The sequence below is a fragment of the Triturus cristatus genome, chromosome 5_2, assembly GCF_964204655.1.
Source record: "Triturus cristatus chromosome 5_2, aTriCri1.1, whole genome shotgun sequence".
Lineage (NCBI taxonomy): Eukaryota > Metazoa > Chordata > Amphibia > Caudata > Salamandridae > Triturus > Triturus cristatus.
The window spans coordinates 171527545-171549807 of record NC_140588.1 but is presented as its reverse complement, the minus strand read 5'-3'; the positions used below and the strand labels follow the sequence as shown (position 1 = coordinate 171549807).

At 45.0% G+C, this 22263-nt stretch overlaps 1 protein-coding gene across 1 annotated transcript in view; it reads left to right on the top strand.

The window, feature by feature from the left end:
- Window positions 1-22263, top strand: part of KDSR (3-ketodihydrosphingosine reductase) — a 310571-nt gene that overhangs the window by 137741 nt on the left and 150567 nt on the right. Inside the window, exons 4-5 of the mRNA XM_085606936.1 lie at window positions 497-562; window positions 10624-10719. Coding sequence (XP_085463062.1) covers window positions 497-562; window positions 10624-10719 — 162 coding nt within the window. The remainder of the gene's footprint in view (window positions 1-496; window positions 563-10623; window positions 10720-22263) is intronic.

Below are 22263 nucleotides of genomic sequence, written 5' to 3'. Positions count from 1 at the left end.
ACTTTCAAGTTCCTGGCAGTTACTTTTCCGTGAAATTGTATGTGTGTTTTTCTGAACAGTAATGTTGTGTCTCCTTGTATAATTATGCCAATTTACTGTTCATGGGGGTCTTCTGCCATGACACTAATTGTACTGGATACCAAAGTACCTTCCTGAATTGATCCTCTGAATATCAGAGCCCCACCCTACATCACAAAGCATCTTCAGTTTCTTCTGTAACTGCAGAAAGCGAATACTTCACCATTTATTATGAGAAGTTTGGTGGTTAGATGAGAAGGATTCTAGGGAAGTTTGCACTGGCAGATTATAATTTGGTAGGCGAGGTTGCCTAAATGGCTCTTGATACTCTATTCTGCGTGTGACTATCCTGCTGTATGGCATGTTCACTGATTCCATCTGTTGCTTGCAATGCCAAAATATTAGAATTCTAGTGAAGTATCAAAAGTCATTACACACTGTAAGTTTCATCTGTCTAATCTTACTCATTCTTTTATAGGTTGTCCTTTGTATATCTGTTGATGTATCCAAAGACTACAGACAAGTTGAAAGTGTAATGAAACAGGTGAGGCCATTTTTTCCTTTTTTTGGACTACGTTAATCTTGATTTGGTATCTTTATCAACATGCTACTATGCTCGCTTGGTTTCAGAATTTCCTTTCATTCATTGGTTTAGAGCTGGAACAGCTGTAATGACTTCTCAGGAGACTGACGAGATTTCTCCGGGGTCATCTTCACCATGTGCTATGTATAGAAAACAGAGTGACACGGTGAAGAGTTGTGTGACAGTACAACACATGCCTTTACCACTCATTCTTTTACCAACCAAAGCAGTTTTAAAAAGATGATTCCCCCCCCCCTTCTTAACCTTACCACTCTGTAATTGCCCCATAAACTTTAAAAATACCCTTACCACCCTATACCATACCCATAAACCTAAACAATACCCTTACCCCCTCCTAAACCCTAAATAAACCGTTTTATATATATATATATATATATATAGTTGTATCACTGAAAAACCCAAGGTTACAGAGACGTTATAGATAGGCCCACATTTTGCTCGTACAAAACCAGTGAAATTTAACAGTTATATTTACCTGAGCAAGTTATAACTTTTGCCCTGCAATGCTCTGCTTATGACATCACATATTACTTCACTCATGATATGGTCAGTGACATCACCGATGACATCCAGTGATTGAGTATTTTCTAAAAGATTTTGTGTTAAACATATATACTAAGGTATCACAAAAGTTAAATTAGTATACTTTGTGCACTACTTATGAGTTTTTCTTTTTTAAACATAGTTTGTGAGTCTGTGTCTATCCGTGTGTGAGTGGGTGTCTGAGTGACTGTACAGGTGTGTAAGTGGCTGTATGGGTATATAAGTGCGTGTGTGAGTAGCTGAGTGGATGACGTGGGTGCTGTGTGAGTGGCTGTATGGGTGAGTAAGTGGGTTTATCAGTAACTGTATGGGCTGGTGAGCCAGGTGTCTGGCTGTATGAGTGAGTGACTAAGTAGTTGTATAGGTGGTGAGTGAGTGGCTGTTTGAGTGAGTGTTTGGTTAAGCACGTTGGTGTATGAGTGGCTGCATAAAATAGTGAGTGTCTCTGGTATTGACCGTATGGGTGAGTGAGTGGCTGAATGGATGTGTGAATGGGTATGGAAGTGGTTGTATGGGTGAGTGGCTCTGTTGAGAGGCTGTATGGATGAGTGGGTGTGTGGGTAGCTGTAGAATTCAATGGCTGGGTGTCACTAGCTGTATGGATGAGTGGCTGTGTGAGTGCCTGTATGGGTGAGTGATTGAATGATCAGGCTCTGAGTGAGTGGGCATGTCTCTATGGATAAATGAGTGGTTGTGTAAGTACTTGTATGGGTCTGTTAATGGGTATGTGAGTGGCTGTGTGGGTGTAGGAGAGGTTGTTTTGGGGGTGAGTGGTTCTGTGTATGATGTCTTCAGTGATGTCTTTGACCATGTCTTGAGTGATGTAATATTTGAGGTCACTAGCAGTGTATTGCGGGGGCATGAATTATAGTTAGCCCAGTTAACGTTAACTGCTGAATTTCACAGGTTTTGTACAAGTGAAATTTGAGCCAAAAGATAACATTTCTGTAACCATTGGTTTGTTTTCAGGGAATTTCTAAGGTTTTTTAATTCTACTTCCTAACTATAAAGTCCCAGTAACCTTTTGCTCTTTTAAGTGAATTTGTAAGGTTTTTTAAAAAAAATTATTTCCTAAAACCTTAGCCACTAACCTGTGAGACTAAGGGGCAGATTTCGATGTCAGATGGACCTGAGTCCGTCCGACATAGATCTAAAACTGGGACTGACCGACCGACCAACCTGTTGGTGGTCCCAAACCAGCAATTAGGATGCAACCGAACACTGTTTGGTCGCAATCCTATTCTTTACAATGGGAGCATGCATTCCGACCTGTATGCATGCACTCATTGGAAAGATTTGAGGTGCAGTTCATCCCTGCACCCGGTGGCAGGCACCTCAAGGTGCCTGCAGCCAGTTGCAGGGACCAACAGGGTGGCACCAAAGGTGCCCACTAGGCTGCTATCCGGAGGCCCCCCAAAGTCGGATTCTCACAGTCTTTCTGTGTCGGAAAGGCTGGCATAGAAAGGCTGTAGGAATCTGCCATTGTAATTCCTCGGGCAGAAAGAGCCGCCCATGGGATTACATGACTCTTTCTAAATGGCTCCGGGATCTCCGAGCCCGTCGCAAGCCGTTCGGATTAATTTCCAACCGACTCCATCAAAATGGGTCTGTCAGAAATTATTCCAAACAGGAGGCATCGTAATCGGCCTCTTAGTGTGTGAGTAAATGCATGAGTGTCCCAGTGGGTGTATGGGTGTCAGAGTAGGTTTGCAATTTGGTGCGAGAGAGTATAAGTGGGGCTGTAAGTGGGTATATGAGTGTCTTGAGTGGGTCTGTGAGTGGATGTGTGAGTCTGAGGGGTGGGCAGTAAACTCCACTCTACCGGCAGAGTTAGCGGAGTTTTGCCACTCTGCGCTCCACTTGGAACGAGGAGTTCATCAAAAACTCCACCAACACCCAGGAGAGCAGAGTTTACCGGTGCGCTCACCCCGAGACTTCATCCCCCAACCAGTTGTGCGCCAGGAGGCCCCTTTCAAGAGTGGTTGAGAAAGGGGGTGGGGCCTCCGACAAAGTCTGAGCAATCCCGCTGTGTGGGACTTAGTTGTGTATATTTTGCCTCTGGAAGGTGGTGGTCCCTGGGGTTGGGGGGGGGGGGTCCCCCCCCCTTTAATATTTCTTTAGTCCCGGGGAGGTGGTGGTCCCCAGGGCTCAATGAGCCTCAGGAGGAGGGCCTCGTGCCTCTTCTATTTTTTCAAAAAATGCCCCACGGGTCTTGACCCACCATGGAGCGGTATTCAAAACAAGAGGGGGAGTCTGCGCTTTTTAAATTGCAGCGGATTCTTAGTTGCATTGCGTTTTTGGGGAATTCGTGTAAAAAAAAAAAAAAAAAAAAAAAAAAAAAAAGGTGCTTTTTGGTCCTTTCAGGCCCATGACTAGAGCTAAAGGGTCAGGGGATATTCCTACCCTGCCCCCTTTTTTTAAAAAACCTTTTTTTGTGGGAATCTGCTTAAGCAGAGTCCCAAGATGACTGCCAACACTTCCTGGTTGAAGTGTTCGCAGCCAGTCAGATCTCGACACCACTCTACCACTAAACCTTAAATATTCTTACCTTGTATGGTAAAGGCATTATGTGGTAAATGATGCATGGTAAAGGCATTGTGCGGTTATTGAAGATGCTATTATAAACGTTCATTTAGTAATTTTTGTTAGTAGTGGTTAATATAAAGGCACCATGATATGTTCCCTTTCTACCCTTAGAGGTTTGAATTTCCTGAATTTCAGTGGAGTACATATATGTATGTCATTGAGGGAAAGGTATAGTGCACATAAAGTTTCAGTGACTAGAGTAAGAGACTGCACCATTACTGCACAAACACATTGATGTGTTTATTGCTGAAGATCCCCTGCCCCATCCCTTAGTCTGGCAAGTAAAGTGGTTGGTGTAATCAACAGTTATCCAGTATTAGGGGTGTCTTTCATAGATTCACATGCCTGAATCATTCCCCGTCGTCGAGACGGGAGCCTCCGGTACATAGAAAAGTAATGTCCTATAGACATACATAGAGAAAAATAGGCCTAGGGGCCTCCCCTTAGTGGCCTATCCTTGTCCTTATGTAAAAAGGACCAAACTCTTAGAGTCAGCCATCACCTCCTTCTAGAACCTTCCTGACAGGAGCCTCAGTCGCTCAGATTTTCTACCGCACGTTGTGCTAGGGAGTCTCCAGCCTGAGTTCTCCTCAGGATCTCTTCAAAACCAACTTGTTCACTTTTAAAAGTGACTTATTTCTTCAAAGACTTGAACATAGATTACTTCAAGCCATTTATCACTGCAGTGAGTGATTTCTTTCTTCCAAATTTCTGGCATGTCTGAATCCCAGAAGAAAGCCCTTTTCAGGGCCTGCTCTTCATGTGGGAAGAAAAGGCTACATGTGGACGACAAGCATGACCTCTGCCTATATTGCCTTTATCCCGACCACGTACCTAAGGACTGCAAGATATGTAGGTCTTTCCCTCACAAGACCTTGAGGGACAGAGAAGGTCGTCTGCTCATCTCGCTGGACAGGCTTAAGGACAGGGAGAGTGTGGTATCCTCAGAGGGAAGCTTTTCTAGGACCTCTGAAGTCTCCCTGAAGAGGCCAAGAGTGGCGTCTCCTGGCCCCTCAGACACTCCTCCTATGAAGGCATAAAAGAAGTCTTCAGAGGCAAGATCGTCAAAATCTTCAGTGTCTGGAAAGGATTCTCAAACTTTTAAGAAGCCTACCCAGTCGGCCAGCAAACTTGCGACAACCTCCTCAGCCCAAAAAAGAGTTGGGGCGCCGGTTTATATCTCCACAGCGACGACAACTGTCTCAACGACGACAGCGTCGTTAGTCTTCTCGTCGACGACGACCACTCCTTCATCGTCGTCAGCAGGTAAACCCATTCCATCTGTAATACTGCTAAAGCAGTCGTCGACGTCCAAAAGCTCGTCGACGAAGATTGTCCCGTCGACGACATCGTCGATGAAGAGCCCCCCGTCGACGGGAGGGTTGACGACGAAGACGTCGACGACGAAGACGTCGACGACGAGCGCATCGTCGACGAAAGCATCGTCGACGAAGAAAATATCGTCGACGGGGGCACCGTCGACGAAAGTCATGCAGTAGACAAGAGTATCGTCGACGGAGGAATCGTCGTCGACCATGGGTATTTCTGAGCCATGGAAGAAATCCAAGCTGATAGAAACGTCGTCTATGACCCTACCACCGTCGATAACACCACGGACGACGGCAGGGGATCCTGCAAAAGATTCGGTGTCTGGCAAACTGACCAGGAAGCAGATTACACCAGAAACAACGTCACCAAGTAAGGTGCAAACCCAGTTGCCTATGGAGATTCTCCAGAGTGAGGAATCTGAAGAAGAACTCCTGGATCAGGCTACTTCCCCTTCAGAGTTGCACGTCAAATGTCAGAGCACGGACGAAGAACAGGAGGAGATGAGCTACCAGGAACACTCTTTCCGGGATCAGGTTCGCACGGAGGTCACCCCGATGGTATGCCTTCCCGTGTCAATTGTAAATGACCTCAATACCTTATCCGGGACTATAAACAACGTTTCCCGGAATCACCAGCAATTGAGACAGGGGGCCCAACGCCTACTACAACACCAGCGACAGCCCCAAAACAGACACGGCCAACTACTCCGGTCCACCAGGAGAAAGTGCCACCTCAGGTGATAGAATCATCAGATGAGGAGGCTGAAGAGATGGAAGAGGGGGAAGTCCAGGAGGACCAGACGGATCATGATGAGGAGGAAGAGTATGTGGCATCCTCCCCAGCTTCGCCCCAACCGCGCCAAGCAGATTCACCGCCAGTGGACATTGGCGGTTTCCATAGGATAGTGGAAAGAGCAGCGACGCGGTTTCATATGGTGATGGAATCGACTGAGACTGAGTGCTTCTTGCATGACTTCAAGGAGCAAACAAAGAAGACAACGAAGTCGATCCCGATAATAGACTTTCTCTGGGACCAGGGAAAGAAACTGATGCTGACGCCGGCCTCTGTACCAGCGGTTGTTCCACGCCTGGATAAAAAGTACAAGGCTCCAACCACGGCGCCAGCTTGCCTTAATGGGCACCCGAAACCGGATTCAGTTGTGACCCAGGCCGCCCAGAAGAATTCTCGCAACCCTTCCTCTCCTCTGTCAGCCCCACCAGACAAGGAAGGCAGGAAGTTGGACACGATCGGTAAACGGTTTACTACGACATCGGCCATGACCATCAAGGTGGCCAACTCCATAGCCCTGTTAGGGCGTTATAACCGCCAGCTTTGGGAAGATATAGCCCCATATATAGCGGAACTGCCAAACACAGTTCAGGAGGAGGTCAAGTCACTACTTACGGAGGGCCAAACCTCGGCAGCTGAGATCATCGATTGTGCCATAGATGTGGCCATGACGGGCTTTCGACAGCTAGCTGGGGCAGCAGTCCTGCGCCGTCAGGGATGGCTTAAGGCAACATCATTCAGGCAAGAGGTGCAGACGAAAGTGCTGGACATGCCCTTCGACGGCCAACACCTTTTCGGGGACAAGATTGACGAGGCGCTCCAAGCAATCAAGAAAGACACTGATACTGCTAGAGCACTTGGTACTTTGCAGGCAAGGAATCAGTCCTTTCGAGGCAACAAATCCAGGGGCCAGTCCTCCTACAGGGGATCCTATCAAAATAGGTCATCTTATTCCTACCAGAATAAATCCCAGTACCAACAGAAGCAGCAACAAGGTCGTCAGACTTCTTATGGGAGATCAAACTTCAGGGGTAAGAACCAGAAGAGGGGCACCGGCGGACGCCAGTGACCAATTACTCCAGCCAGTCCAGCGACTATTTCCTTCATTAAGGATTGGCGGAAAATTGACCCATTTCCTGGAAAATTGGCATCTCATCACCACAGATCGCTGGGTACTTCAATTAATAAGATTCGGCCATTCCCTGGAATTCACCACCATCCCACCTGCAACCCCTCCCCGCAGGCTTCCACACAAACATCTGCGACTGCTGCTCCGAGAAATATCCGCAATGTTAAAGAAAGGAGCGATCGAGCGAGTTCCATCGTCTCAAAGGGAGAAAGGATTCTATTCCCGCTTCTTTCTTATACGCAAGAAGGAGAAAAAGTGGAGGCCCATACTAGACCTCAGGGCACTCAACTCTTTCTTGAAGAGTCAGTCGTTCAGGATGGTGACGATCCAGGAAATACTAGGCATTCTAGAAAAAGGAGATTTCATGACATCTTTGGATCTTCAGGATGCCTACTATCACATCCCGATACTCAGGGGGCACAAAGTTTCTGAGATTCGAGGTGGCAGGACAGCACTACCAATTCAAGGTCCTACCGTTTGGCCTCAAATCCGCTCCGCGGATTTTCACCAAGTGCCTTTCACCTGTGGCAGCTTTCCTGCGTCAAATGGGTCACCAAGTCTTCCCCTACCTCGACGACTGGCTGGTAAAGGCACCTTCAGCTGCAGGCGCGACCGCATCCTCCAACGCCTGCACCAATCTTTTTCAACATCTAGGATTGACTCTCAATCACGAGATATCCTACATGTCCCCAACAAGAAGCATCACCTTCCTCGGGGCGACCTTGAACACGGAACGCGCAAGGGCATTTCCTTCAGAGGAAAGGAAAAACAAAATAATATCTCTGGCCACGGCTGTGGCATCAAGGAAGTCCCTAAGAGTTCGAACCTATAAATCACTCCTAGGAATAATGTCTTCTTGTATACTCCTCATCCCTCACTGCAGACTCCGGATGCGTCCATTGCAAGAAGCCCTCACGAACCAATGGACACAGAGTACAGGTTCGTTCGAAGACATTGTGAAAATAACACCGCAAATATCCAAGAGCCTGGAATGATGGAGAAATCACAGGAATTTGTCTATAGGACTGCCATTCCTGCTTCCAGCAGCACCGCTGGTGATCACCACCGACGCATCCCTGGAAGGCTGGAGAGCAGTCCTACAGGACCTCCAAGTAAGCGGCAAATGGACAGATCAGGAGAAGCATCTCCATATCAATCTTCTGGAACTGAGGGCTGTGTATCTGGCGCTGCAAGCCTTTTTACCACGCATCCAGAACTCCCAGGTGCTCGTCAGCACGGACAACACCACGACGATGCACTATCTCAACAAACAGGGAGGAACGCGTTCGCTCACTCTATCACGCGAATCGCAAAAGGTCTGGAACTGGCTTGTACTCCATGGGATCACGCTCAGGGCGGACTATGTCCCAGGCAAGGACAACACCATTGCGGACGCCCTAAGCAGACAGAAATCCCTCTCCCACGAATGGGAGCTCGACAAGAGTACGCTGGATCACATATTCTCAGAATGGGGAGTCCCAGGAATCGACCTGTTTGCCACCAGGGAGAACGCCAAATGCCCAATCTATGCAAGCTGGCGTCCCCAACCAAGGTCAGTCGGAAATGCCTTTTCCATAGGTTGGTTCAGCGTATTTGCGTACGCTTTTCCACAGTTTCCGATGATTTCCAGGGTTCTCAGGAAGATGAAGATGAAGGCGGAGCCCTGTACCCTGATCCTAATTGCCCCGTTCTGGCCGAGGCAGCACTGGTTCTCGGATCTTCATCGCCTCTCCATCAGGACACCGATTCGTCTGAAGCAGCACCCAAACCTGCTGACAATGTCCAACGGGCAGGTGCAATACCCGAACCTGCAATCGCTCAGGTTATCGGCCTGGCTCCTGAGCACAGAGAGTTCTGTCATTTAAACATCCCGCAGGAATGCAGGGACGTGCTGGCAAAAGCAAGAGCGGTCAGTACCAACAAAACCTACTCTCTAAAATGGAAACGTTTCTGCACATGGTGTCTGGAGAAAGGCCTGAGACCACTCCATATCACACCCGAACAGATATTGCCATATCTACTACACTTGGCACAGTCAGGATTGGCGCACGCATCCATAAAGGTGCATCTGGCGGCCATTTCACGTTTCACCAGGACTTACAAAGGACCGTCTCTCTGGTCCAGTAGGCTTATCAAGCAGTTCCTAAAGGGACTATATAGGTCCTTCCCAAGACCTAGACGGGTCCCACCGACGTGGCACCTCAATTTAGTCCTTAACCAACTCATGAAGCACCCTTTTGAGCCCATTCATCGAGCATCCATCAAGTACATCTCATGGAAAACTGCTCTGCTGCTCGCTCTAACATCTGCCAGGAGAGTCAGCGAGCTACAGGCTCTATCCATTCAGGAATCCTTCATGCATATCAAACAGGACAGGGTGGTGCTGAGGACAAATCCCAAGTTCATACCGAAAGTGCCTTCAGACTTTCACCTCAATGAACCGATGGTTCTACGTTCCTTCTTTGCAAACCCTACCACCGCAGCAGAAAGGACTCTACACTACTTGGACTTAAAAAGGTGTCTAAAGTTTTACATAGACAAAACAAAGAGCTTCAGGAAGTCATCACAGCTTTTTGTGGCCTACAGTAGGCCAAGGATGGGTATGCCTCTAACGAAACAGAGCATCTCACGGTGGATCTCCTCAGCGATAGCATTCTGCCATGACGGGGCCGGACGGCCTTTGAGAGCTAAGGTGGAAGCGCATTCCACCAGAGCGATGTCCACATCAGCAGCTCTGTTCGCTGGAGTGCCGATTTTGGACATGTGTAGAGCGGCGACGTGGAAGTCACTGCACACCTTCTCCAGACACTACTGCCTGGATGCTGAGCTGATGAAGGATGCAGCAGTGGGCCAGGCGGTGCTTCGCCATCTATTCCAGTGAGGTGAGCCTTCCAACAGCCCGCCATCCGGGTATGCACATCTCTTACTGCTATGATATATTGATGTATGCCAATGTTTCAAACTCGCATGGTAATATGTGTATTATCTAAAATGACTATATGGCATGATTACATCAGAAATGTGCATAATGTATTGCTGACTACTCTGATTCAGGCATGTGAATCTATGAAAGACACCCCTAATACTGGATAAGAAACGCGTTACTTACCTGTAACGGCAGTTATCCAGTATTGGTGTCTTTCATAGATTCACATGCAACCCTCCCGCCTCCCCTGGAAGGACTCACGTCTCTCTCTCCAACTGTATTACGCCTACCTAGCTTAGTGCGTACGAAAATCTGAGGGACTGAGGCTCCTGTCAGGAAGGTTCTAGAAGGAGGTGATGACTGATTGGCTGGCTCTAAGAGTTTGGTCCTTTTTACATAAGGACAAGGATAGGCCACTAAGGGGAGGCCCTTAGGCCTATTTTTCTCTATGTATGTCTATAGGACATTACTTTTCTATGTACCGGAGGCTCCCGTCTCGACGACGGGGAATGATTCAGGCATGTGAATCTATGAAAGACACCAATACTGGATAACTGCTGTTACAGGTAAGTAACGCGTTTCTTTCCAGACGCATTTGTTTCCGACTGTGCGACTCTGGTTTATTTTTTCTTTTACATTGTTCCTCCTTTTTACTTTATAAAAAGATTGTTAAAAATCCTTTGATGATTTTCTTTCCAGGCTCAAGAAAAACTGGGACCAGTCGACATGCTTATAAACTGTGCTGGTCTGTCGATTTCTGGGGAATTTGAAAATATCGCCATTGATAATTTTGCAGTAAGTTTTAAAGTTTGTTACTTTGAGCTGCGTGTGATAAATTTGAACATTTTTAATGTTTTAAATTCTTATTTATATGTTGAATATACAACCAACTGCAAGACCTGGCTTGGCAAATATATCAGAGGAAGTTTTTTCCCCCCCCAATGACTGACATTTGCAACATGAATTCTAGTTCAGCTGTCGGTCTATTTGCTTGTACAGCAGTTCTATGACTTCAGAACTTTAAATGCTGCAGTAGCACTAGCATTTTTTCTTATTGCCTCCTCTGAGGTGCAAATAATCCCCTAACATTTTCCAATCTCATCAGCTCTGGCAAATGAGCTGCTGCTGTTCTGAAGTGAGTCCATTGTAGTCAAAAATAGAATGGATCACTTGTACCTGTTTTCCAGGGTTATATGGTTTTTCATCTATGCCTTAAAAAACCCTCAATCCCGTTTAGGTGGTTCGTATGGCGGTATATCTTGATTCTCCGCCTAAAAAACGTGACAGCATCCTCATTGGGTTTTGTTTATGCTTCCTCCACCCGGAGGAACCACTGGATATTTGCAGTAGTGATCAGAAATAAAAGCTATAATAAAGTGCTTGTGTTCAGTGAAAAAATGTTAAAAAAGGGGTTATTTCCTCATGCTACCTGGACTGTATTTTTATTATTGTCTGGTGCATGGGAAAAGAATAAAATAGGAGGAAGTTGTGCAGAATGGGCGTATAATGTGTCCACTGCACAATCAGTCCAAGTGGTGGGTCGACATGTTTCAGCCCTTTATTCGCCCCGCAGGGTCGAGGGGGCTTTCGTCAGGACCTTAAGAGTGTTAAAGGGTGGTGATACAAGGGAATAATACCCAATATCGAAAAGGGGGAGTTCAAATGTCAATTTGTTGAGCTCCGGAACAGAGGTTATTACCTGTGGGGGAGAAAGAGTACAAAGATAAAGGATATGTCAATGTCCTTACCTAATAAGTAGGACATATGTTAAAAACCAATGATGAAACATGCCGAGTTGAAGCATAAAATGGCAAATCTTGTAGATACAGTAAAAAAGCAAGTGGTGTTCGAACACGTAGCTGGTGGTAGGACCAGAATTGGGACAAGAGCAAGTATAAAAATGGCAAATCTTTTCACTGATATCTGTATGTGTATTTTGGTATAGTCGTTTCTCGTTGAGCTCATTGGTATGAACTAGGACGAAACATTCTCGGCATGTTAGTCGATATACAGCAACCCTTTTGGTACCACTAACCTGAAGGTTATTAGCATAGTGTGGCGTTTCAAAAGTATATTGCAGACATTTACGGGGAGCAATCGTGCACAAGGGTGAGATATCTGTTTGTTACTCGCCCTAACCTAGGCACAATCTAGTACTTCAGCGTGGTGTTGTGGATGATTGGGGAGAGTAAACAAGCTGTCGATTTCAGTATATCTGCGGCGGTGGCATACGCTGTTGTCAGTTAGAATAGCTGCTTGTTGTCCAACATAACCCTCTATCATTACAAAATAGTGCGTCTTGAGCTTCAATACAAGGTGCTTAAATGGCGATATTCGTGTTAGTAGTCAAAAAAGGGAACAGACGGAACATAAATGAAAACATAAATATATATATACAGCGTCGTCCGTGTACCTTCTGGTGCTTCAATTCGAAACTTCGATAAATAGGTACGGACGCGATTTAGCTGTTGAGAGGGAAAGGAAAAAGGGGAGGGAACAACGAGACAAAGTTTACAATTAAGAATTTAGTGGTGGAATAACGTTACGTGTCTTATTTGCAGGCGGTCATCTGTGGGATGTTCCTACCGAATTTTCGCTGAGTGCACGACTTGTGCTGATGCTGTCTTCCTGTTTATGAGGAGCAGCCCGGTTCGGTGTGTTTTTTAGCAGCTAAAAAAGTGTGGAGTGAAGAAAGACTGCTGTACTGTCGATGTTGGCAGCGAGCCCAGTGTTATATTAAACTGAAAAAAGGGGGAAATAAAATGAAAAAATTGAAAAGTTATAAAAATAAAAGAGGACACTGATTAGGATATCGCCAAATTTGTGCCAATGAACTCTAGGTACAGTCAATATGGGTTTTAGTTCGTATTTGAGACATACTATGTTGTATTGATCGTACAATGTCATTGTGAACTTTAAGAGTTATAGATTTATAGTACATTAAGCCAAGGGATGTCGTCGTTCATCCCTATAAAATTCGTTTTTAAACGGGGCACCCATCTTTGTTCTTTCTCAAACAGTAGTTTCTCGACATTTGGTGATTTCGAGATCAGAGTCTCTAGAACAATCCATTTAAGGTCATTGAGGGTGTGTGGACTGCTCATCTTGGTGGTGCTTCGTTTGCACTTGACGTTGCTTCTGTGTTCACAGATTCGATGCTTAATTTTGCGGCAAGTCATCCCAATGTATTTGAGTTTACAGGGACAGGTAATCATGTAAATAACATGCGTTGTATTGCAGTTAGTGTGTTGTCTCATTGTCCATTTTAGGATCGGTGTCAGTTCGATAGATTTAGTAGTTTCTGTGAGATGGCATACAGAGCAATGTCCACAGGGAAAATGACCTGTAACTGGTGGCATACCCCATAAGGTGTTCATTGTGGAGTTCGTCTCTTATTCCAGAGGTTGGGTGTGGACTAACCTGTCCCTAAATTTTTTTGTTCTCCTGTTTGCAAAGAGGGTTTTAGGCCAGTCTAGATTACCTGATGTCAGTATGCGCCAGTTTTTATTGATGATTTTCTTGACCGCATTACTAGCTGTGTTGTATGTTGTTACACATGTTAGTTGGTCGGGCGACTGAGTTTTAGGTGCTGTCTCAAGAAGACGCTCTCTGGGTTGATTTCTTGCTCTTTTTTGGCATTTGTTAACAATTTTGATGGGGTAGTCACGTTTTGAAAGTTTTATGCAAAGGTCTTGTGCTTGTTCCTTGTATTGTTTTAGCTCACTGCAGTTCCTTTTGAGGCGCAGAAATTGACTGTATGGTAAGTTTTCTCTGAGGGGGCGTGGGTGAAAACTGTTAAATGAAAGAAGACTGTTCTTGGTGGTAGGTTTGAAAAAGGTTTTGGTCTTTATGGTGTTATTGGTCACATAGATGTAAAGATCAAGGAAGTCTAGATGGTCCTTGTCAGCATTGACAGTAAACTTTAGGCACTGATCTCGTGTGTTCAGCCAATCATGGAAACTATGTAGGCTATCTTCTGTGCCTTCCCAAAACATGATGATATCATCTATGTATCTTTTCCAGAAATGGATTTTTGGGAGGAATGGATTCCTGTCATTTTGGATATATGTTCACTCGAAGTTGCTCACATAGAGGCCCGCCACGCTCGGCGCGAAGGTACTTCCCATGGAAGTACCATGGCATTGTTGGTAAAGTGTGCCGTTGTATTCAAAATAATTCTCGGTAAGGGCCAGTTTGCAACATTCTAAGACAAAATGTCTAGGTGTATGGTGTGGCCAACTTTGTTCAAATAGTAGATCTTCAAGAGTACTTAGGGTTTCCTGCTGCGGTAGGCTGGTATATAGACTCTCGACATCTAGAGAAACTAGTATCATTGATTCACTGAGAAAAACTTGATCCTGTAAAAGGTTGAGAAGATCTTGTGTGTCTTTTAGGTAAGTCAGAGTTTTCTGTACCATTGGTCGGAGATATTGATCAGCAAATTGGGAGAGGGGTTCAAGAATTGAACCTATTCCGGATACAATGGGGCGTCCCGGTGGTGGTCGTTGGTTTTTGTGTACCTTTGGGAGAGAGTAGAAATAAGGTATCCGTGGTGAATCGGTCCTTAGAAAAGAGGCTTCATTCTTAGAGATCCAATTATTGGTCTCTGCTTCCTCCACCATAAGGTTAATTGTTCTTTTCAACCTGGGGGTTGGGTCTACATTGATGACTTTATAGAACTTTTCGTCTGATAGTAATTTGAGACATTGATCGTTGTAATTCTCTTTGTCTAGGATTACTATACCTCCGCCTTTGTCCGTAGGTTTGATAATGATGTCCTTGTGTAGTCTAAGTTCTTCCAGGGCTTTCTTTTCTTTGGTGGAGGTATTGATAAAAGGTTTTATTGTTTTTGTATCAATCTCATTGATTTCTCTCATAGTTGCTTGTTCAAATGTCTGGATCTCTATTGGGACCTGATGGTTCATTGGACAGAAAGTTAACTTGGGTCTCAAACCGGTGTCACCAAGATTTGGATTATCTTCTTTATTTTGGAAAAATGCTTTCAGTTTCAGAGTCCTACAAAATTGTGCGACTTCACACTGTAATTTGAAGAGGTCCAGTGGTGGAGTGGGTACATAGCCTAATCCTTTGTTTAAAACGTCTTCCTGGTCCTTGGAAAGGTTGAAAATTAGCGAGTCACGCTGGTACTCGGTTTTTCTTTTGTGGCATTGGACATGCTTCTTGTCAGTATTTGTCTTTCCTGGTCTGTCCAGGTTACATTCCTTCTTCTCCCTCGTTGATTGGCACGGCCTCTCCCTAAAAAAGGCGATTGTTGTATGTATGGTCCCATATAGGGCCCTAGTTGTGGTGGTGCCGTTGGGTATGGATTGATCCATCCTTGGTAATTGGGAGTGAAGGGGTGAAAAAGTGGAGGTGGTTGTTCTCCATAGTTTGGATTTCGCCATGTATTAGGTCTTCGTCGTTGTTGGCGTCTACTGGAACCTCTATATCTACGTTGTTGTGTAGTGTCATCATTGCTCCAGTCTGTTATTAGAAGAGTTACCACTGGAGTCCTTGTCGGTCTGTAGATCTGGTACTTCATAGTCATCTCTACTGTAGGGATGCATTTTCTCCATGGAGAATTGTTTTAAATCCTTGCTTAATTTCTGGATTTTATTCTGTGTCAGGTATTCCTTTGTCTCGTTCATTTCACGGTTGATCTCTTCCAATCTTTTTTTGAAAACCGTGATGTGTACCATATTCTTAAGTTTTGTTTAGCTCAGTTGAATCTTGATTGTAAGTGCTTCTGATAGTCTAGTTGCAGTTTTTATTATAAGGACTAAATAGTCCCTGGTGAATTTCCATGAAATGGCTGACCAAACTTTCCTGAAGGCGAGATCTTGTAAGAAGATTCTTGGCGCATTATGTACCCATAATCCTTTTGGTGCAGCATTAGCACGGAGATACTCCGTTATGATGACGCCATGGATGGCCGTTTTTACTTGCTCTTTTTTGTCTTCAGATAATTGGTCCCTGTCATCGTTCTGTGCTAGAGTTTGTGTAAGTTCACCATCTTGCAATAGGGAAGGGAGCGAGAGAATTGCATTGATCTCATCGGCGGAGTAACTTAATCCTAAATTATCGGCCATTTCAAAAATAGGGGGGGGGAAGGAAGGTATGTCAGATCGAAGATACTGACTTTAAGGTTTTGTTCGAATTGCCCTCAGCGAGATTTTCGGGGGGTTTCGAAAGAGAGATAAGACTCCCACAGCTGCGCGATGCTAAATATGTAGTGAATCAAGTTGAGGGAGATAGGAGATGTGGTCCATTCACCTTCCGGCAAGTAGTTTGTAATCAAAAATAGAATGGATCACTTGTACCTGTTTTCCAGGGTTATATGGTTTTTCATCTATGCCTTAAAAAACCCTCATTCACGTTTAGGTGGTTCGTATGGCGGTATATCTTGATTCTCCACCTAAAAAACGTGACCGCATCATAATTGGGTTTTGTTTATGCTTCCTCCACCCGGAGGGAACCACTAGATATTTGCAGTAGTGATCAGAAATAAAAGCTATAATAAAGTGCTCGTGTTCAGTGAAAAAATGTTAAAAAAGGGGTTATTTCCTCATGCTACCTGGACTGTATTTTTATTATTGTCTGGTGCATGGGAAAAGAATAAAATAGGAGGAAGTTGTGCAGAATGGGCGTATAATGTGCCCACTGCACAATCAGTCCAAGTGGTGGGTCGACATGTTTCAGCCCTTTATTCCCCCCGCAGGGTCGAGGGGGCTTTCGTCAGGACCTTAAGAGTGTTAAAGGGTGGTGATACAAGGGAATAATACCCAATATCTAAAAGGGGGAGTTCAGATGTCAATTCAAATGAAGTGAGTCCAGAAAACCATCAAAAAGAATAATAGGCAACAGATAATCGATTGAGCCTTTTTGGCAACCCAGCTTAGCACGGACACCCTATACCATATTGGTTATGTAATTCACTCTTACCATTGCACCATCTGTTAATGTCCAAGCTGGCTGGGATGCTTGATGTGTTTTAAGTGGAGTTGAATTTGCAGATTATGCTGACAGTCTTCGCGTAACATGAATATTGAGTTGACCAGAGGACAAACATTGCTGTGGTTGAGTAGATTTTTTTATCAGTTCTGTAGGATTCTAAAACTTTGAAGCGAAGGTGACTGTAGAACTTTACCAAGGTGAGGAGGATGCTGGGATTTCAATCTATCCGTGTATTGGTCAAATCACACACATTCTCTGTCATTGGGGCAGAACACTATCCCCTGCTGTGTCTGGCAGCTATAGGCTCAGTGTAGCTCTGTCTAATGCCATTATTCTTTTTCAAATCCGCCACAGAAATCGGAGCCCCTTTTTCAAAAGCTAATCCAGAAGGCTTCTGTGAAGAGCTGGGTGCATTCTGATGCTCGAAGGAGTTGGAGAATGCCATAAAGATGAGTGTAATGCCAAGAACTGAGGCTCTTGGATTATTTTTTGAATTTCCTTGAGGGAGGCATTGATCTGTAGGGACTCGAGATTCAAGCTGAGGTAGAACTGTAGTGAGGTCCTCCGGTAAAAGTGGCGTAAATGTGGAGAGAGGGACGTAAGAGTTAGTGTATTTGGAGAAAGCAGGAGGAAAGAGGCCTTTCTTAATTCCTGCTCTTGTGAGCACTTTTTCAGTATAATTAATCACTTGATTATGCACAGAGTTGGGCTGACTGGCTAATTTCTTGGGTAGTATGACTGTTTTGAAAGATAGCTTTTGGGGGGGATTGGCTGCCATATCAATTTTGTCTGAATAGTAAATGTGGCTTTTTTTTTTTTTGTCTTCTGAGCCTTTTAAAATCCCAAGTTTGAGTTTGAGTCTTTCTGGATCAGTATTGTTTATGCATTTCTCAGTTGATCAGTGAACCAAAGTGTCTGTTTCTGAACGGAGGTAGCTGGTGCCACAATATCTGTTACGTTTAAAAGCCAGCTGCAGAAGGCTAAGTTTTGGTCTGAGGCTGAGCTTTGTTGGATCAATGGAGTGTAACTAAAGTAGTCCGGTAATTTTGGTTAGCCTTGTTCCATTTACGGATCATCTTGTACTCTTTTCTGTTGTTAGACATTCTATGTGGGCGAGAAATAGAAATTTGAATAGTATGATGGGCTGGTCAGATGCAAGGTGTATAGTCCAAAGATTAATGTCTGTATTGGAAGTCCATATGTGGTTGAGTGTGTGCAATTTTTCTTGGGGTGACTAGACTATTTTGACAGACACATATTTAAAGATGTTAATAGGTTGCTTTGAGAAACTGAGTTGTTGGTTGAGTTGGGTGTTAACCATGCTCAAGCTACAGCTACAGTCCCTGTGAGGGTAAACCAGAAACGTTCCTAAATTAGCCTGTGCTTAACCCTCTGGTAGCTTAGCAAAAAAGCAGCCAGGCTTAACTTTGAGGCAATATGTAAAGTATTTATACAGCAGTCAAACAATACTGTGAAAACACAGAACAAGAAAAATGCCATGCCAATTATGAGAAAGTACAATTTTATAAATTATTTGAAACCAAAGCGACAAAAATCCAATCAGTAGAACCTGAGTTATGAATTTTTAAAGTTTAAGGTACCAACGAGCGCCTAAAAGATCAAAGCCCCAACTGCAGACATCTAATCGCGCAGAACCGGCTCAAAGTTGAAAAATACGTCGGACTGCGATGGAGCACAGGTCGGATACAGGAAGTGGATTGGGCCTGGTCAGCGCTTGCCTTTGGGCTAAGAAGAAATTTCATGCAAAAAATGTCACAGAAGGTAAAGTTCAGCAGGGCAAGGCTGCAGGCGGTGTGCAAGGAAGAGGCGTCATCGTCTAGGAGCAGCTGGAAAAAGTCATGGTGAAGATTTCTTCGTTCAAACTTTTTTTTATTTTTGGAAGTTATAGCCGAAGAGGGTGCCAAAAGGCTTGATACCCCTTATGCAAAGGACAGCTGAAGAGGATTTGCTACTGCGGAGTAGAACATAGCTGGCGCAAAGTCAGGCCGACCAGTGATGCACCCTGGGCGGTTCGACAAGCAGGTAGGTCCCGGTCTTCTCTCGGTTCTCAAAACACTTTTTAGCCAATAATTTTCTACGTCTCAAGTTTTGGATTTTGGTAATCTGGGCACCTTTAGCACCACTTCCAAGGGTTCTGGACTGGAAATGTACCACTTGGAGGTTTAGGACTCACTTAGGCTTGGTTCAGGCGTTGGTTCATGATGATTGGAGCCTTTTCTATCCTTGGCGCTCTTGTCAGGAGGCGACTCAACTAGCCCTTGTAATCACTTTGGTAGACCTGCGTTCAAGTAGTGGGACAGTGCGCAAGCAGCAGGGCAGGGCAGGGCTCTGAGTGTTCAAAAAAGCTTCAGGCAGCAGAGGAATCTTTCCAATTGCAGCAAAGCTTTCTTTGAAAGACACAGCAGGTCATAGCAGCAGAAAGTCCTCAGTGTCCTTCTACAGGTCCAGAAAGTGAACTGAAGAGTGGGTCTGAGGGTCCTATTTTTATACCTGGTGCTTTTTTTGTAGTAGAAGTTTTGAGATATTCCTTTTGAAAAGTGCTTGAAATTTTCTGTCTCCCTGCCCTGGCTCCAACCCAACTACAAGTGCAACGAGGTAGTGTGAAGGTCTTTGTGTGAAGACCGGGCACAGCCTATTGATTTGCAAGTGAGGCTGTGCCCAGCTCAGCCAGTGATTGCCCATTCAGGCACATCTAATCCCTCAGTTATGTGGCTTTCTGAGAGTAGTAAAGCAAGTCCAACTGCCAACTACACCCACTTATGTGACCCTGGAACAGACTGCAGGCACCAAATGCCAACTTTCTAAACGTACAAAAAGAGCAGATGATAAATAGAATGCTGAACAAATCAAACATGTACACCCACTCACACATCTGGATTAAATCCATTGTTTTTTTGCACACCATTCCATTGCAGTTTAAACCCAGCCATATGCAAATCAGTCTTGACCCTGCTCCCCATGGGAACAGTCCAGCCTGAACTCTCAAGGCAGGTCCTCCCTGGACCAGAAACAAGCACCCTGGACTGGTTTCAGGGTATCACCCCTCATCAGCCAGGCTAGTTAGAATCTTGTAGGGTAGCGAGCACAGGACCCACGTCCGAGCATACCCTTCCGATCATCGTTTGCTGCCCATGCCACCTCAGACTAGACCCTGCTAAAAGCAAATCAGTTTTGATCAGTTTTGCCCTGATTGGGGTGCTTTTTTTATGTATACTTCAGTGTGATACCCAAAGTGGGATTGGTTTGCCAGGACGTGCATCACATTCACACTGCGCCACTGGAATCAAGATTTACCCAACTGAGCCTTAATTGCAAAACCAGTCTTGGGTTGCTTGTGATCCGGTTCATGGTGGACCTGACCTGTTCCCATTGGAGCAGAGACAAGACTGATTTGCATATGGGTGGGTCCAAACTGCTGTGGCATGATCTGCAGAATAACACTGAATTGGGGTGCGAACCTGGGTAATTACCAGTAGCTGAGATTAATTTAAGCGTCCATCCACCGCTTTTTTGTATACTGCAGCTGTAATCACTAGTGTATGTGTCAAGTGAGTAAAAAACTAACCCTGGTCAGAGAGCAAATAACTTGAACAGCAAACAGATGTTCCAAATCACCCTTAGAGTAATTTTGCCCACTAAAAGGTAAAGTACACAGTAAAAGAGAACGGCCTCATACAGGGTCTCTGCGTGGACTGCGATTGGGGGCCAACCTACACATGCATCCAAGGCTCCTGTTTGCTGCTTTCATCTTTGCTCAACAAGGGTTAGATGCTGGACCTATCACGGCGGAAGTTCAAGCCATTCATATGCCAATGTCATTTTGTAAAAAATTAAAACCTGATGGGCGGAAGATTCACACTATTATCTGAAAACTACTTTGCAGATTTACACTAGATCACAAATAGCACGCTTTCTGACGGAAGTTCTACTTTTGTTTCAAGTTTGATAAATATGCGTTCAGCCAGTTCTGTTGTAGTGGAGAGAGCAAAACGGGGGGGGGGGGGGGGGGCTAAATTGGGAATGGCATCTTTTTTTTTTTTCTTATTGCTCTTTTATAAAAAAAAAAAAAAAAAAACCTTGGTCAGTTTTGCTAGGGATTTGAAAATGTGCAGATTTGTTAAACATGGCCAACATTATTATTAGGGCTGGCTTTAGGGCGATGTGGTTGTTGCCATTGCACCGGGCGCCAAGCTCATGGGGCGTCAAAAGCACACTGAGTTGGCGAGTTATGTTTCCTGCAAGGTGTTCCTGCACCTTGGTTTTCCCTTTTGTTCAGAAGCTGTGTGGGAGCGCCTGCTTCGCCCCCACGCACCAGAGAAAGATGATGTAAACCGGAGCTGCTCATCTTTTTAAAAGATGCATGGCTTGAATGGTTTGTCTTTGGTGCGCTGCAGGGACATCCAGGCGGGAAATGAGTTGTGGGCCTGTGATGGGATCAGGAGACCCTTGCTAAGGGCTTCTGCACTGTAACAAACGGAAAAGCCACTTTGAAACCGGTCCATATCAGGCCTTATGTTAAGGTAATTACCTCTACTCTCCAAAATAATCCCTGATTTCTCATCAATACAGTAATAACCCTTAATGTAATTCATGTTAGTGGGCAGCCCTGGTATATATTTCACATTCTTTACTTCAGCCCACTTCTACTAAGAATGTTCGCATTTTCCATTTGTTGTTGTTCTGTAGTGTTTATAATGCAACCTATATGACTGTTTGTTCAGCATATGCTCTACACATTTCTAGGTGATTTCCTGGTATGGATGGGTGTTCATGATAGGCCACAATTGAGCGCTCTGGAATTGATGCTAAACAAAGTGTTGCTTATGCTGCCCTGGTAGCGGGTCATGAAAGTGTGCGAACTACATGCTCCTGAAGTCATTGGCCTCTCTGCAGAACAATGTTCACTTTACATAAAAGTGCGTGAAATGGGGGGGGGGGAGGAGGAGGAGGTGGAGGAGGAGGAAAATGAGGAGGAGGAGGAGAAGGAGAAGGAGCAAGAGGAGGAGGAAAATTAGGAAGAGGAGGAAAAGGAGGAGGAGGAGGAAGAGGAGGAGGAAAAGGGGGAGGAGAAGGAAGAGGAGGAGGAAAATGAGGAGGTAAAGGAGGAGGTAAAAGAGGAGGAGGAAAAGGAGGAGGAGGAGGAACATTAGGAAGAGGAGGAGGAGGAGGAAGAGGAAGCGGAGGAGGAAAATGAGGAAGAGGAGGAAAAGGAAGAGGAGGTGTTAGACCTGTCAGCCCTTTGGGTGGTCCCTCCTCATCATTATTTATTTTGTCCCACTTTTGCCTCAAACCCTGTTAGTATTTTTCCTTTTTGGGAACCACCAGACTTTTTAGTATTGATGCAGATTCAGGGAGCCATTTTAT